The sequence below is a fragment of the Hyla sarda genome, chromosome 3, assembly GCF_029499605.1.
Source record: "Hyla sarda isolate aHylSar1 chromosome 3, aHylSar1.hap1, whole genome shotgun sequence".
NCBI lineage: Eukaryota > Metazoa > Chordata > Amphibia > Anura > Hylidae > Hyla > Hyla sarda.
Window position 1 is genome coordinate 316,236,179 of NC_079191.1, and position 17,412 is coordinate 316,253,590.

The window sequence follows — 17,412 nt, forward strand, 5'->3', positions numbered from 1 at the left end:
GACACCTCTGAACGTGTCAGGAACTGTCTAGATTGGCATAGGTTTGCTATAGGGATTTTCTCCTGCTCTGGACAGTTCCTGATACGGGCATCAGGTGTCAGCAGAGAGCACTGTGGACAACACAAAAAAGGAATTAAAAAAATAAAGATTTTTCTCTGTAGCAAACAGCTGCTAAAAAGTAAACTTTTTGGCACCAGTTCATTAAAAAAAAAAAAATAAAAATAAAAAAGTTTTCCACCCCTTTAACCTACTAATTTTTGTGCATACGCTTATATTTGTTTAACAGAAGTAAAACAAAAATCAAACCTATATAAGTTGGGTATCATTTTATTTGTACGGACCTACAGAATTAGGATAAGGTATAATGTTAACAAAAAAAGTGCTCTGCGTAGAATCGGAAGCCCCAAAAAGCAATTTTTTTTTTTTTTTACAATTTAGCCCCACAAATATTTTTTCCGGGTTTTGCCGTACATTTTGTGGTGAAATGATTGACATCATTACAAAGTAAGATTGGTGGCGCAAAAAACAAGCATATGGGTCTGTTGGTGGAAAATGTAAAGCGTTATAATTTTTTGAAGGTGAGGAGGAAAAAACAAAAGTGCAAAAATGAAAAAACCTTTAGCTATTTGTGCACATTGTAATAGTGATCCATTTTTTTAGGTCTTCACTTTTTTCTTAATTTTTTTTTTCTAATTGTGGATGAATGGAAATGTAATAGTCATTTTCAGGGCTGACATCAAGGGACTCATGCAGGATTACGGTAAATATATTATACAGTATTACAACATTAAGAAATAGTATGCATTTTGTAAATATTTCCTTGTCGTTAAACTAGACCAATTAGTTGTCCTGATATGTGTTTAGCAAATGCTTTTAATCCCCATGAAACAATTTTGTAGTCTTGCCCAATTTCTTATGATGATACATGCAATATGATGCAAGCAGAATGTACAGATGTGAGTGTGTGTGGGGGGGGGGAGGATTTAGCAGTGCTTACACAACTATTGTGCCTATTGTTTAACAAAAATGGGGCTTGAGCAAAAATGTGCAACTTTATTATGCGAGTAAACTGGCATGCAAACCTTGATAAATTCCCCCCACAGTGGTAGAAATCATTTCAGACCTCCAATGTACCTATGCAAACAACAATTAATTTCTGAACAGGAAATAATCAAATGGTTTCCATTCCTTTCCTGGAACCTTGAAACCTTGTTGTAGACCAGGGACAGGTGACAGGGGCAGATTTATGTAGTCTATATAGTTAGGGATTCTCAGCTTTAGGCTGATCATTGCCTCTGTTTGGTTAGCAATGGCCTTTTGCAGTGCATGCCTGTAGGGGGAGCAGAAGGAGACACACTGGCTCTGACATACAAGTAAGTGTCCAGAACCTGTCATAGATGTATGTGCTTATTGGAAGCCATATAACAGCCTTCATTTATTATTTGGTTATAAGTTATTAGTTTTACTGCAAAAACTAAAACAAAAAATACAATAAAAAATGTAGTCTTATGATTTCTGCTGAAAAAGGAGCAAAACATATTTATCTGTATCACAAAATGTTATCAATTGTTAGACCATTTTCTTTCTTTCAGAATGAAGATGTTTTCTCCAAAAACAAATATAAAGACAAGTCAAGTTTCAAGAGTAAAGGAAGTAATTTCAAGGTAATAATCTCTCTGGTACTTCTGGTACTTAGTTTTGTCTCATGGATGAGTCTCGGATCCCAAACATACGTATAAAAAAAATAGGTGTACTAGAAATGCTTGCAAAGATTCTATAAAGCTTCTTTCATGTCTAGAAATTTCCCATTTACACCTTGCAGTTCTGTATTGAGTCTGATAGCTCTGTATCTCAGGACATAGGGGGAGCAGCAGCCATAAGCAATGTGTAGTTCTATCTGCCTAGCACACAACCCTCCTATCCCCAGGTTAGATTTTAACTGTCTTGCTTCCTTATAGTGCATTACTACTTTTTTTTATTTCCATAAATGTCTAGTATTTTACATCTTTCTGATATTTTTTAAGGTTTTATTTATTGTTTTATACATAACAATAAAACATGTATATTTATAACAACCTTTATGTCTTACAAGTTCTCTAGTGAATTTGACAAAAACAGTATATTGGTAGATCACTCATTAGGATACATACAAGGGGGCACAAAGCCATCCAGAGATGGAAACCATCAGACAATCATGTCATCTACAAGGCATCACTCATTCAATTATATGCTCATACCCAGTCATACTGGGGGCCCACTTCACCAGTTTATTGCAGGACATGAACTACACAGAATACCTGTAATTCAACTCTTATCTACTAAAGTAATCCAACGTGTCCATATCTTTTCAAATTTATGTGGAGCTTTCTTGTAATTATAGAGAACTCTGTAAAGAGGGGCACAATTATTAACATTTTTGTGATATATTTAATAGCAATACTTACTTATTACAGAAATCTTATGAATAACCTTTCTTACAATATTTTTGTAACATGCCTTTAATACAGTTATTAGTTTACAGCACTGTCAGCACCATTGTATTTGCTTCACTGTCAGCACCATTGTATTTGCTTCACTGTCAGCATCATTGTATTTGCCTTACTGTCAGCACCATCTAAATCTTAAATCACTGGGTCAATGTGTTCTTATTTCTAGTGGAGCCAAAAAAGAGTATCCACTTGATGTCCAAGCACCCTGCACTCTTCATAAACAGATAACACTTTCCAACAAGCCAACATCTGCCTGCAGCATTCAGTACTCTGGTATGAATTACCTTGAGCTTATATAGCCAGAAGTGCTTATTAATGTTTGTTTTGCAATGATGCATGTGTTTATAGACTACAGCTGTAGTGCAGTTTTTGATGCATGTGACCGTATAAATTTTATTTTATTTTTTTAAAACAGAGAACATTTATATATCTTTTCTTCTTTATTCCACTTCCTTTCAAGATGCAATCCTGGTTTCCAGTGTATGTTTAGATAATGCGCTGGAAAAGATCTTGGTATATACATCAAATGTATCTGTAGCCCTCCATTTACCAAATGGAAGCCCAAAAACTGTCCTTTTGGTTTTCAACAACAGAGCATATGTTGTTACATTCATTTTTTTAACCGGTAGAATAGCAAAGTTGACTATTGCTGTACAGTGTCATATATTGGAGGCTTTTGTAGTAAGTACAGTGATCCCTCAAGTTACAATTGCTTTAACTTACAATATTTGCAACATACAATAGTCTTTCCTACACACTTGTAACCATACTTAACATACAATGCCATAGACAGTCCGAACCTTCGGCACAAATGAACGGCTAAAAAGTCCATCCAACTAGAGTGGACAATTCAGTGCTAAAATACCTGTGTTACTGAAGTGCATTCACAGATTGGGTAATCGTCTTCAATACTGTACAGAACTGCATGTTCTGTACGGTTCTTTACCTGAGCCAGGATGGCATGCATTTCTGGACACCAGGTAAAGGTGGCTCCATTTTATTTTTCTGGTACTGTTCAGGACGCTAAAATATCTCTTTCAGACATTTATATGCAAGGACTTTTAATTTTTCTTATCTTGGAATAACATTTTGGGTGCTTCATAACCAATTATCAGTTTTTCATAGTATTTGGTCTCAATATACAATATTTTTAATATTGTAACTTGAGAGACTGTATACATGTTACACCTCACGGGTGTGGACCCACTGTGTCACAAGTGGCAGCCGGCCAGGCAGTCAGAATGGGGTAAACCTGACATTAGAAGTAGCGCCAGACACAGTAATGCTGAATATGGTGTTTATTTACAAAGTACATAATGAGTCCAAGGCAAAAAGCAAATCCAATAACAGGCAGGGGTCAGAAGACAGACAGTTATCAGGACAGGCAGGTTACAGAGACCTTAGCAGTTCAGGTACAGAGACCTTAGCAGTCCAGAATGAGCAAACTTGCTAAGACCCAGAACTGCAGGTGTGGCCTTTTTAAATAGGAAGTACCTTCCATGGATTGGAAGGGGAACCCCTAGGCAGTGCACGCTAGCTCTATAAAACATAGCCAGTGCTCGCGTGCGGTGGTCCCTAGTGGGAACAGCAGGAGACACACCAAACCAGGAAATGCAGCAGGAACATGGCCCCCAGAATGTTGCATGGCACTGGTAAGACCAAGGGCACATGGTACACTAGTTGTTGAAAACCAGCAACGTTACCATACATCTAAAAAATCCTCCTGCCTTATGCTTCCAATGTTAATTGCAAATGCAGTGTCAGTGCTCCCCAACTCCATTGTGTTTAATAGACATTAGTCTTCTATTTTCCTGTCCTTATCAGTACATTCTGTGATTTATTTTGCCATTGGACAGCTAGCTATAAAATCATATTGCTTCTATTAAAGTCTTGAAGTGGTTACAATTTTAAGCCAATGTAAAAATCTTCTCAACAAATTCCTGTGTATGTTTATATTTTTCTTCATTTCTTGATTAAAACGTCCATATTTGTGTGTTTTTCAAACATATTTTATTGGCTGTGCACCTCAAATATTCAAACATACAACCGCTGTCTCTACAGGGGCATTTTTTCCATTCATTTTAAATAGAAAATGGCCTATGGAGGGTTCATCTGGGGATAGGAAAAATTGAACATTGCATTATGTTCACAAAGTCTTTACTGTGTTCACTGTATATATCAAGACATCCTGTTCATCCCTTGTCTCGACTTCCTCATAACCAGGTTGTAAAAGCATGCCCATATGTTATACACATACCAGTCTGTTGTCCCAAAATGCTCCATGTAAGGTAATAGAATCCATTCAACTGTAGTAGAACATATTGATTGTACTTGGAATGGAACAGCTGAAATATATATTAATATGAATTAGAAGTGACATTTTATAAGCTGTTTAGTCACATGTACAGTATTTACTATGAAGAAACAGGAGGATGATAAACTTCTAAATGCCTACATGTGTTATTAGCTCCAGGGCAGTAATAGAGATGTACAGTTTTATTTGCAGCTGATTTCTGTGTCATACAGAGGTATTCTATTAACATATTTTTTGTTTTGCTTAGGAGATGGAATGAAACTTGCTTGTGGATTAGCTGACAGATCGTTATTGGTGTTTAGTTCTACTTTCATTGGGGAGCCAGCTGTTTTTACAGGTATTTTAATAGCATTTATCAAGATGCCTTGTTCTGCACTTGTAAAATAATACACAATCAGACATGTATGTATGACATATAGTAAAGTAAAGGAACATTAGTTCCTGAAACATCCTGTAACCTACAAATGTGCACCACTAATAAGGACAACTACTTTGCTGTGTGTGACAGTCATGAATTACTGTAAATAAGAATGAAGACTTACAGCAGTTTAATGGTTTCACAGTTCCAGTTTTAATTAAAAAAATTTGTGCAGCCAATGGCCACTGCAGTTTCGTCCTCATGAACACATGAGGACAAGATTTGCTGCTAATAACCACATTGCAAAACTGATCTGATTCATGGCAAAAAGGCTTGCCATATTCCCAAGCTGTTTTTCCCCATGACCAAACTACAATGAATTCAGCCTTAATACAAAGCTCAATTGTGTGGGGAAGTCAAGCAATAACATTTTAAGAATGGAGTAGATTAATTCAGTCCTGACATTTTATTTGTACAGTATGCAGATAACTTTCCACAAAGTTCCAGACTTTCAAGTATGATTGACTTCTCAGTATAATCACATATGATGTCACATAGTCACATAGTAGTGATAACCTTCCATTCTCAGCACTACCAAGCAGAAAGTAGACTTCCTGGTTTGACTGATACTTCTTGGTATTGTTGCCATTAATATTTATTGTATATTTACCAGTACAAATTTACAAATGTTTTATTTACCAATGCTTTGCTGTTCTATGTAACATTATTATACATTGATCTTCGGTACATTTACTCATGTTGTTACAATTTTCCGATGTTGAATTTCAATAAAACTAAAAAAAAATGAAATCCCACATTTCTAATGTGAATTTACCTGCAAAGTCATCTCTGTTCTTACAGGATTAACATATAGTGGATGTACTGACATTTGATTTACCCTTATTATCCGTTTTTATTTATGGTCAAACTACATAAAAATTTGCCTCCTCTTTAAGTTTTGCTATCCACTATGCAAAAATACTTCACTAAGGAAGATGCTAATTTATAGCAGACGGCTAATGTTCTTTTAAACTATTTGAAGCTGAACTACTTCCAAAAATGGTTATTCTATTATGCAATAAAATTTCCGTGATTATTTAACAATTGTAAGTGTGTAAGAAAGGTTTAGTTTCTGTATTTTAGCTATAATTTTAGTAAATAAGTATTTAATGAAGTATTTCTCACAGAAAAGGATTGCAGTAACACATGTTTTGCTATACATGTTTATTCCCTATGATTTGGAACTAAACAAAAAAAAGGGAGGGAAAAAAGCAAATTGGACATAATGTCACACCAAACTCCAAAAATGGTCTGGACAAAATGATTGGCACCCTTTCAAAATTGTGGAAAAATAAGATTGTTTCAAGCATGTTATGCTCCTTTACACTCACCTGGGGCAAGTAACAGGTGTGGGCAATATAAAAACCACACCAAAGTGTGTGGAAAAATATCAACAATCTCAAGGTTACAAGTTCATCTTCAGATATCTAGATTTGCCTTTGTCAACAGTGCGCAACATTATCAAGAAGTTTGCAACCCATGGCACTGTAACTAATCTCTCTGGGCATGGACAGAAGAGAAAAATTGGTGAAAGGTGTCAGCGCAGGATAGTCCGAATGGTGGATAAGCAGCCCCAAACAAGTTCCAAAGATATTCAAGCTGTCCTACAGGCTCAGGGAGCATCAGTGTCAGCGTGAACTATGCTTCGATATTTAAATGAAATAAAACGCTATGGCAGGAGACCCAGGAGGACCCCACTGCTGACACAGAGAACTTGAGTAAGCCAAAATCCTTCTGGGAAAATTCTTTGTGTACAGATGAAAACAAGATAGAGCTTTTTGGTAAAGCACATCATTCCACTGTTTACCAAAAACGGAATGAGGCCTACAAAAAAAAGAACACAGTACCTACAGTAAAATATGGTGGAGGTTCAATGATGTTTTGGGGTTGTTTTTCTGCCTTTGGCACTGGGTGCCTTGAATGTGTGCAAGGCATCATGAAATCTGAGGATTATCAACTGATTATGGATGGCAACAAAGAGCTGAAGAGTTCTGAAGTGGCCAGAAATGAGTCATTTACACCCCACAGGTGTCTGACAGATTTTTGGAACTGTGGTCCAAAGATCTGTCAAACGCCAGTGAGGTGTAAATGCTCACTGCACCCCTTATTAAATTCTGTGAGGGGTGTAGTTTCCAAAATGGGGTCGTGTGTGTGTGTGGGGGGCACTTTTCTGGCACTATGGGGGCTTTGTAAACGCACATGGCCCCCGACTTCTGTTGCAATCAAATTCTCTCTCCAAAAGTTCAATGGCGCTCCTTCTCTTGTGAGCATTGTAGTTCGCCAGCAGAGCACTTTACATCCACATATGGGGTATTTACATACTGGGGTTTACAAATTTTGGGGGGCTTTTTCTCCTATCACCCCTTGTGGAAATGAAGAATATGGGGCAACACTAGCATTTTAGTGAAATATCACGTCCAACTTTAGCGGAAATTTGTCAAACATCTGTGGGGTGTTAAGGCTCTCTGTACCACTTGTTAAATTCCTTGAGGGGTGTAGTTTCCAAAATAGTATGCCATGTGTTTTTGTTTTTTGCTGTTCCGGCACTGGCTTCCTAAATGCAACATGCCCCCAAAAACCATTTCAGCAAAATTTGCCAGCAGAGCACTTGACGTCCACACATGGGGTATTTCCATACTCGGAAGAGATGGGGTTACAAATTTTGGGGGCATTTTCTCCTATTACCACTTGTAAAAATTAAAAATTTGTGGGAAAACTAGCATTTTAGTGAAAACAAATTAAATAATTTCACATCCAACTTTAATGAAAAGTCTTCAAACACCTGTGGGGCGTTAAGGCTCACTGTACCCCTTGTTATGTTCCTTGAGGGGTGTAGTTTCCAAAATAGTTTGCCGTGGGGGGGGGGGGGGGGGGTTCTGTTCTGGCATCATAGGGGCTTCTTAAATGTGACATGCCAACCCAAAAACCATTTTAGAAAAACTCACTCTCCAAAATCCTGCCACCACAAGCGCTAATCTGTGCGCACACCACTGATTAGATAAACGCTTTTTTTTGGGCGCAGGGCTTTTTTGCGCTAGAAGTCCCCTTTTTTTAATTTTTTTTTAAAAGTCCCCTTTTTATTTTATATTTTTTTCTGTTAGGGCGGGTTAGTTTAGTTAGGTTAGGTTAGGTTAGGGCGGGTTAGGGAGGTAGTCTCGCACCACACCACACACAGCACATACACAAATAAAGTTTCCCCCCCCCCACACACACCGTATCCCCATTAGAGTAGGGAAATGGCCCGCAGAGCGTTTTCGACGGAGGAGGCATATGCCATAATTGCCTCCGACACCGAGAGCAGCTCAGAGGACGATGAAGACCCCACCTTCCTTATTTCATCGTCCTCCTCATCATCTAGTTCTGATGATGAGCCACCAAGGCGGCGAACTAGCCGCCGTGCACCTCCTCTGTCCTTGACCCTGTGCCCCATGCTAGTATGAGTCCCCCTGGCACTCATACTAGTGAAGTCCCCAGCCAAGATCACTGGTACATCGTACCAGAGAACTTGTCTGGACTCAGCCAGCGGACCACGAGCCCGTGATTCCTGAGTTCGTTGGCGACTCAGGAATCAAAATTAACATTGTCGGGTTCACTGAAATTGACTTTTTCGGTCATTTTTTCAGTGACGACTTTGTTAATTTGATGGTTACACAGACGAATCTGTATGCCCAACAGTTCGTCGCCGCTAACCCGGGCTCATTTTTAGCTAGACCTGGCGGCTGGACTCCAGTCGATGCAGCCGAAATGAGGACCTTTTGGGGCCTCGTGCTGCATATGGGTCTAGTTAAAAAACCCAGTGTCAGGCAATATTGGAGTGGGGACGTCCTTTACCAGACACCCCTCTACAGTATGGCCATGACACGTCCCCAGTTCGAGGCCATTCGGAGATGTTTGCATTATGCTGATAATGCGGCATGTCCCCCCCGAACTGATCCTGCGTATGACCGCCTGTATAAAATCAGTCCACGGTCGCTTGTGGGACAGTCCGGAAGAATCAAAGAGGCCTTCCGCCCCATCCCCTACATGCTCCTATCCCACGGGGTGAGTCCCGTGCCTTTTCCCATGAGAACCTGTTGTTGGTCCGGTATTAGGACAAGAGGGATGTCCTTATGCTCACCACTTTTCATGGGAATGGCAGCACCCCTGTCCCTGTGCAAGGGACCGGTCCTCAAGCCCGATTGTATTCTGGACTACAATCGGTATATGGGGGGAGTTGATCTTTCTGATCAAGTCCTGCAACCATATAATGCCATGCGGAAAACACGTGTATGGTATAAAAAGGTTGCGGTCTACATGGTACAGGTTGCCATGTACAACTCTTTTATACTGTACAAGTATGCTGGCAACACAGGGACATACCTGAGGTAGTTCTAAGGGCCCTCATCTTTGGTGACCGCCAAGGAGCGGGTCAGAGCACCTCTGGAACTTCAGGTCCCCGGATCGTCCTTGGCCAACACTTTCCAGGTGTGATCCCCAACACTGGAAGGACGGGACGAACCCAGAAGAAATGCAGAGTGTGTAACAGGAAGGGGAGACGGAGGGTCACCACGTACCAATGGGATACTTGCCCCGATCACCCGGGCCTCTGCGTAGGCTGCTTCAGGGAATATCACACTTCCATGGAGTACTACATTTTCCATCCTTTGCCCTAATTTCAATTCCCCAGAATTCGGCTCCAATGTACCAGTTCAGGGTACATTGACTTCCAAATTTTAAACCAAAACACCCCCCCCCCCCCCAAAAAAAAAAAAATGTGCAACGCTCTCTCTCACCACCTGAGTGGGTTGCGTATTTGAGGTAACAGAATAGGGACGGCCCCACACATCCCCTTCCCAGAATGATGATTCAGAGTATAGGGTTTGGGGCGGGCATCATTTTTACTTTTGGCTGTACTCTGGGTCATCATTCTGGGAAAATAATTGGCATATCAGTACTAAAATTGCAATTTTCTTCCCCCATAGTACACTTCATCCATTCCTGGAAAATAAATGAAGGGAACACCCGTCTGTTCCAAATCTCCACTTCACCCTATACACCTTCCCTAGGGGGTGAACTGTTTGTAATAGGTTCACATGTGGGTGCTCCTTTCTTGTATTTTCCTCTGAATGTATGTAAATACGAAGAGTTCTCGCTGAGCTCTGTCATATTTCCAGGTGACAATTTGGAGTCACATGTTAGTTGTTCCCAGAAAAATGAAGCACAGCATAGGGTGAAAATTGCAATTTTCAAAACCTACCCTTCATCCAATCCTGGAAAATAAATTTAGGAAACACCTGTGCGTTCAAAATGTCCTCTTTACCCCTATACCCATTCCTCAGGGTGGGTACTTTCTGTAATGGTGTCAGATGTGGGTGTTTCATTTTTGTATTTTCCTCGGAATGTATGTAACCGTCAGCTACTGATATGCCATAGGCCACAAATACAAAGTGACCTCTATGGCTTCTGAGCCTTGTTGTGCACCTGCCCAGCACGTTACTCCATATGTGGATGTATTTCCATAGTCAGGAGAAAAAGCCCTCCAAAACTTGTAACCCAATTTCTCATATTACCCCTTGTGAAAGCATTTTATTAAATGTTGCATTTTAGTGTAAAAAAAATCTATTTTTTCAATTTATGGCCCACTTTTTAAAAAACCTGTGAGGTGTTATTTTCCACTGTACCCCTTGTTGCGTTCATTGAGGGGTGTAGTTTCTAAAATGGTGTCACATGTATTTTTTTTTTTTTTTTTTTTTTTTTTTTTTTTTTTTTTTTTTTGCTGTTGGGGGCTTTATAAATGCCCATGACCCCCGACTTCAAAATTTTCACTCCTTCTATTCTGAGCATTGCAGTGCGTCCACATAGCAATTCACATCCACATATGGGGTATTTTTTTTTCTCAGACAAAATTGTTCTACAAATTTTGGGGGCCTTTTGCCCTATTACCCAATGTGAAAATGAAACCTTTAGGGTAACACTATCAATATAGTGCAAAAAAAATCAAATTTTTAACTTTTATGGCCCACTGTTCAAAAAACCTGTGAGGTGTAAGCAGGGCCGGTGCAAGGATTTCTGCCTACACAAGCGAAGCTCCAAAATATATCATTAATTAAATCACACGGTCAATGGCGTGCGTGCAAAAAAATTCCAAAGTCCAAAATAGTGTATTTTTGGTCACTTTTTATATCATGAAAAAATGAATAAAAAGCGATCAAAAAGTCCGATCAATACTAAAATGGTACCGATAAAAACTTCAGAACACGGTGCAAAAAATGAGTCCTGATACCGGCCCGTACGCGGAAAAATAGAAAAGTTATAGGGGTTAGAAGATGAGAATTTTTAACATATATAAATTTTCCTGCATGTAGTTATGAGTATGACAATATCCAACCGATATAAGTAGGGTATCATTTTAACCGTATGGATCTACAGAATAAAGATAAGGTGTTATTTTTACCGAAAAAAGCACTGCGTAGAAACGGAAGCCCCCAAAATTTGCAAAATGACATTTTTTCTTAAATTTTTTGGTAAAATGACTAATGTCACTGCAAAGTAGAATTGGTGGCGCAAAAATAAGCCATCATATGGAATTTTAGGTGCAAAATTGAAAGCGTTATGATTTTTAGAAGGTGATGAGGAAAAAATGAAAATGCAAAAACGGAAAAACGATGCGTCCTTAAGGGGTTAAGGGGTATTGAGAGCAGAATGATAGTAGTTTTTAGTTTATTTTTTTAGCACAAGGTCACAAGATAAAATGTGAAAACATGAAAGGATCTAAAAATTTTCCACATGCATTGTACATCTGATATTAACTCCTATTAAACAAATGCATACCCTTTGGTTTTCTTTTGTTTGCATGCAGTTGTATTGAAAACCTTGGTGACTGCTCTTTTTTATTACAGTCAAGGCTAACTATAAACTAACCCATTCCAGCCCAGAGAACTCTCTTAGGAATAATAAAGGCAATATAAAATCAATCTTGGAACTTGTAGTGTAAACAGATCCTTACACATCAGAAGAGAAATTAGACGGGCATAGACGTGAAATTGTCTTGTTTGTATAATTATTCTAATATATTAAAGTATTATATATTATTATTTATAAATGCATATGTTAAATTATTTTTTTTAATCGTATTTCTTATATAAAAATTATATAAAACTGTATGTATAGAACTCATTTAGCCTTTCAACTGTAAACATAAGTGGGGGAAATATATAATATTTGCTCAGTTTCTTGTGCTACACATATGTTTCTAAAGCTATTCATAGACTGGTTTTCTCAGTGTGTATTTTATCATTAGTTGGACGCCTCATCTATTTCATGACCTGTGTGTGCCAATAATACATAAAACATATAATACTCCGTCCCATGATTTAAGTTTGAAAAAACCACACCCCATTAACTAACATAACAACTTCATGGCTGTGTGAACAAAGTCTGATAATTCAATGAGTGTTTTAATTATATGACAAAATAGCCATACGCCTGTTTCTAGAGTTTTTTTTATTTGTATTAAGGCCCATAGGGATTCAGCCCATTTTCACCTTAAAGGGGTACTCCACTGGAAAACATTTTATTTTAAATCAACTGACGACAGAAAGTTAAACAGATTTATAAATTACTTCTATTAAAAATTCTTAATCCTTCTAGTATATATAAGCTTCTGTATGCTCCACAGGAAGTTCTTTTCTTTTTGAATTTACTTTCTGTCTGACCACAGTGCTCTCTGATAACACCTCTGTCTATGTCAGGAACTGTCCAGAGCAGGATTTGCTATGGGAACTTGCTCTTACTCTGGACAGTTCCTGATACGGGATAATAGAAGTAATTTACAAATCTGTTAACTTTCTGGCACCAGTTGATTTAAAAAAAAAAAAAAAAAAAAGTTTTCCACCGGAGTACCCCTTTAACCCCTTGAGGACGCAGCTCATTTTCACCTTAAGGACGCAGACCTTTTTTACAAATCTGACCACTGTCATTTTAAGCATTAATAACTCTGGGATGCTTTTACCTTTCATTCTGATTCCGAGATTGTTTTTTCGTGACATATTCTACTTTAACATAGTAGTACATTTTCGTTGTTATTTGCATCCTTTTTTGATGAATAATCCCCAAATTTTATGAAAATGTTGAAAATGTTGCATTTTTTTAACTTTGAAACTCTCTGCTTGTAAGGAAAATGGATATTCCAAATAAATTATATATTGATTCACAAATACAATGGCCCTCATTTACGAAGAGTGCAGTATAGGTTTCTCTGTGGGTTTTAATTCCCTACAATTTATTTTCCACGGTATTTACTAAGGTTTCCCTACATTTTCCACTTTCCCTACACTTTGCTTTTTTTACACATGCTCTGATCTGTCTGGTTTTCCTCAGCTTAAATCCACTACATTTTCTGTGGAAACCTTAGTAAACATGTTGGGTTTTTGTAAAAATGTCGGGAACATGCCCCTTTTTGGAGACCATGCCTTTTCCCGGTGGCCATGCCCCTTTTTGGATTTTCTTGGCAAAATGGAGAGTTAGTCAGGGTTTTTTCAATTCTGGCTCTAATTCTGGCGCAAATTCTGGCGCAGACAGAATTTCTGCCACAATGCGACAGAATCTGGCGCACAACCCGACAAAACATGTCCGGTTTGCAATAGTGAGTGAGGGCCAATGTTTCCATCATAAAGTTGACATGTTTTTACATTTTGAAGACATTAGAGGGCTTCAAAGTATAGCAGCAATTTTCAAAATGTTCACGATAATTTCAAAATCTGAATTTTTCAGGGACCAGTTAAGTTTGAAGTGGATTTGAGGGGCCTTTCTGTGAGAAATACCCCATAAATTACCCCATTATAGAAACAGCACCCCCAACGTATTCAAAATGACATTCAGAAAGTTTGTTAACCCTTTAGGTGTTTCACAAGAATAACAGCAAAGTCGAGGAGAAAAATCTAAATCTGCATTTTTTACACTAACATGTTGTTATAGACCCATATTTTTAATTTTTACAAGGGGTAAAAGGAAATTTTTAACCCAATTTCTCTTGAGTATAGAAATACCTTATATATACCTTAAAGTGCTCTGCATGTACACTAGAGGGCTCAGAAAGGAGGAAGCGACAATGGGATTTTAAAGAGCGAATTTTACTGAAATGGTTTTTGCGGAGAGTATGTCGCATTTAGGAAGCCCCCCTGGTGCCAGAACAGCAAAAAACACCCCACATTGCATACTAATTGGGAAACTACACCCCAAACTTAACAAGTGGTACAGTGAGCCTTAACACCCTACAGGTGTTTGACGACTTTTCAATAAAGTTCGACGTGAAAATGAAAAATTTAATTTTTTTCACTAAAATGCTGATGTTACCCCAAATTTTTCATTTTCACAAGGGGTAATAGGTGAAAATGTCCCCCAAAATTTGAAACCCCATTTCTCTCGAGTAAGGAAATATCTCGTATGTGGATGTATAGTGATCTGCGGGTGCACTAGAGGGCTCAGAAGGGAAGGAGCAACATTGGGCTTTTGGAAAGCGAATTTTGCTGAAATGGTTTTTAGGGGGCATGTCTCATTTAGGAAGCCCCCATGGTGCCAGAACAGTGAAAAACACCCCACATGGCATACTATTTTGGAAACTACACCCCTTTAGGAATTTAACAAGGGGTGCAGTGAGCATTTACACCCCTCTGGCATTTGACAGATCTTTGTAACAGTAGACTGTCCAAATGAAAAATTAAATTTATTATTTTCACGGACCACTGTTCCAAAAATCTGTCAGACACCTCTGGGGTGTAAATGCTCCCTTGTTACGTTCTGTGAGGGGGGTACTTTCCGAAATGGGGTCACATATGGGTGTTTTAATTTTTTGCTTTTATGTCAGAACCGCTGTAATCAGCAGCCACCCCTGTGCAAATCACCAGTTTAGGCTTCAAATGTACATAGTACACTCTCCCTCCTGAGCCTTGTTGTGCACCCACATAGCATTTTACGTCCACATATGGGGTATTTCCGTACTTGGGAGAAAGTGTGTTACAAATTTTGGGGGTCTTTTTTTTTACTTTTACCTCTTATGAAAATGAAAGGTATGGGGCAACATAAAAAGTGTAAAAAATAAAAAAAAAAGTTAAACTAACATGCTGGTGTAGACCCCAACTTTACCTTTCCATAAGGGGTACAAGGAGAAAAAGACACCAAAAATTTGTAGCGCAAATTTTCCCGAGTAGGGAAATACCCCATGTGTGGCCCTAAACTGTTGCTTTGAAATAAGACAGGGCTCCGAAGTGAGAGAGCGCCAAGCGCATTTGAAGCTGAATTTAGGGATTTTCATAGGGGTGTACCCGGATGCAAGCGTTACACTTGCCTCCTCCACCAGAAATACTGTACGTCAGTTTTCCCCAAACAGGGTGCCTCCAGCTGTTGCAAAACTCCCAACATGTCTGGACAGTCAATGGCTGTCCAGCAATACTGGGAATTATTTTGCAACAGCTGGAGGCTCCGTTTTGGGAAAACACACGTACAAGACGTTTTTTCTTTTTATTTGGGGAGGGGGGGGGGGCGACAGTGACAGTGTAAGGGTGTAGTGTATATATATTGTTTTACTCTTTATTATGTGTTCGTGTAGTGTAGTGTAGTGTTTTTAGGGTACATTCACAAGGGCGGGGGTTTACAGTGTGTTTCCCCCTGCAGCGGAAAATTCGCTGCATCTCAAACTTGATGCAGGAAACTTGCTGTAAACCCCCGCCTGTGTGAATGTACCCTGTACATTCACATGGTGGTGGTGGTGGGGGGGGTCAAAACTGCAACTCCCAGCATGCACTGGCAGACCATGCATGCTGGGAGTTGTAATTATGCAACAGCTGGAGGCACACTGGTTGAGATTGGGAAACACTGAGTTAGGTAACCGACTACCGCAGTGTTTCCGCACCACTGTCTGTTTCCTAACTCAGTGTTTCCCAGCCCGTGTGTCTTCAGCTGTTGCAAAACTACAACTCCCAGCATGCATGGTCTGTCAGTGGGAAACACTGAGTTAGGAAAAAGACAATGTTTCCCAACCAGTGTTCCTCCAGTTGTTGCAATACTACAACTCCCAGCATGCCCAGACAGCCGAAGGACATGATGGGAGTTGTAGCTATGCAACAACTGGAGGACAACAGTTTGTAGTGGTCTCCAAACTGTAGCCCTCTTGATGTTGCAAAACTTCAACTCCAAGCATGCTCAGACTGCCCAGGCATGCTGGGAGTTGTAGTTCTGCAACATCTGGCCAGATGTTGCCAAACTACAACTCCCAGCATGCCTGGACAGTCTCGGCATGCTTTGAATTGACATCTGGAGCGCTACAGTTTTGACACCACTTTATAGTGGTCTCCAAACAGTGCCCTTCCAGATGTTGCAAAAGTACAACTGCCAGCATGCTGAGACTGTCCAGTCATGCTGGGAGTTGTAGTTTTGCAACATCTCAAAGGATACAGTTTGGAGACCACTGCACAGTGGTCTCCAAACTGTGGCCCCCCGGATGTTGCAAAACTACAACTCCCAGCATGCCCAGACAGCCAAAGACTGTCTGGGCATGCTGGGAGTTGTGGTTTTGAAACTCCTAGAAGCTGCAGTAAAGATCACATTACCGCGATCTTCACCGCAGCATCTGACACCGCCGCCGCACCACTTGCCTGCCGCCGGTCCCTGGTCAGCGCGTGATCGGAGGTAACTGCCGCCGGTCCCTGCCGCATCCACGGCCCCCACACCTCGCCGCCATCTTCCCCTGCTCTGCCCCGACATCCAGGGGCCAGCAGAGCGGGGGAAATTAACTTCCACCCTTGCCCTGCGATTCGCTGATCTCAGTCCTGATTGGCCAAATCCAGGGGATAGGAGGAGGTGGCACCCTGCCACCTCACTCCTATCCTTCAGGATGGTCGGTGCTCCGATCATCCCTATTTTCCGGGCTATCGGGTCATCAGAGACCTGATCAGCCCGGAATAGCCGCAAGTCGCCGATCTGAATTGAGTTGCCGATCACCGACAAAGGGGGGGGGGGGGGGGGGTAGGCATTTGCACAGGATGCCTGCTGAATGATTTCAGCAGGCATCCCGGTCCCCGCCCGCCACGCAACGAAAACCGAAATTCCTACGGGCGTACCAGGGAGCAAGGGCATACAAGAGGTTAAGGACTCAGCCCTTTTTTGATGTTTTTACTTTTTGAAGACATTAGAGGGCATCAAATTATAGCTGCAAT

General features: G+C 40.0%; 1 protein-coding gene across 7 annotated transcripts in view; it reads left to right on the forward strand.

Moving 5' to 3' along the window:
• The window catches only part of WDR27 (WD repeat domain 27), a 421,522-nt gene that overhangs the window by 95,928 nt on the left and 308,182 nt on the right, over nt 1-17,412 (forward strand). For all 7 annotated transcript variants that reach the window (XM_056567129.1, XM_056567126.1, XM_056567130.1 and 4 more), the window contains 3 exons: nt 1,593-1,664; nt 2,656-2,762; nt 5,051-5,140. In XM_056567129.1, coding sequence (XP_056423104.1) covers nt 1,593-1,664; nt 2,656-2,762; nt 5,051-5,140 — 269 coding nt within the window. The remainder of the gene's footprint in view (nt 1-1,592; nt 1,665-2,655; nt 2,763-5,050; nt 5,141-17,412) is intronic.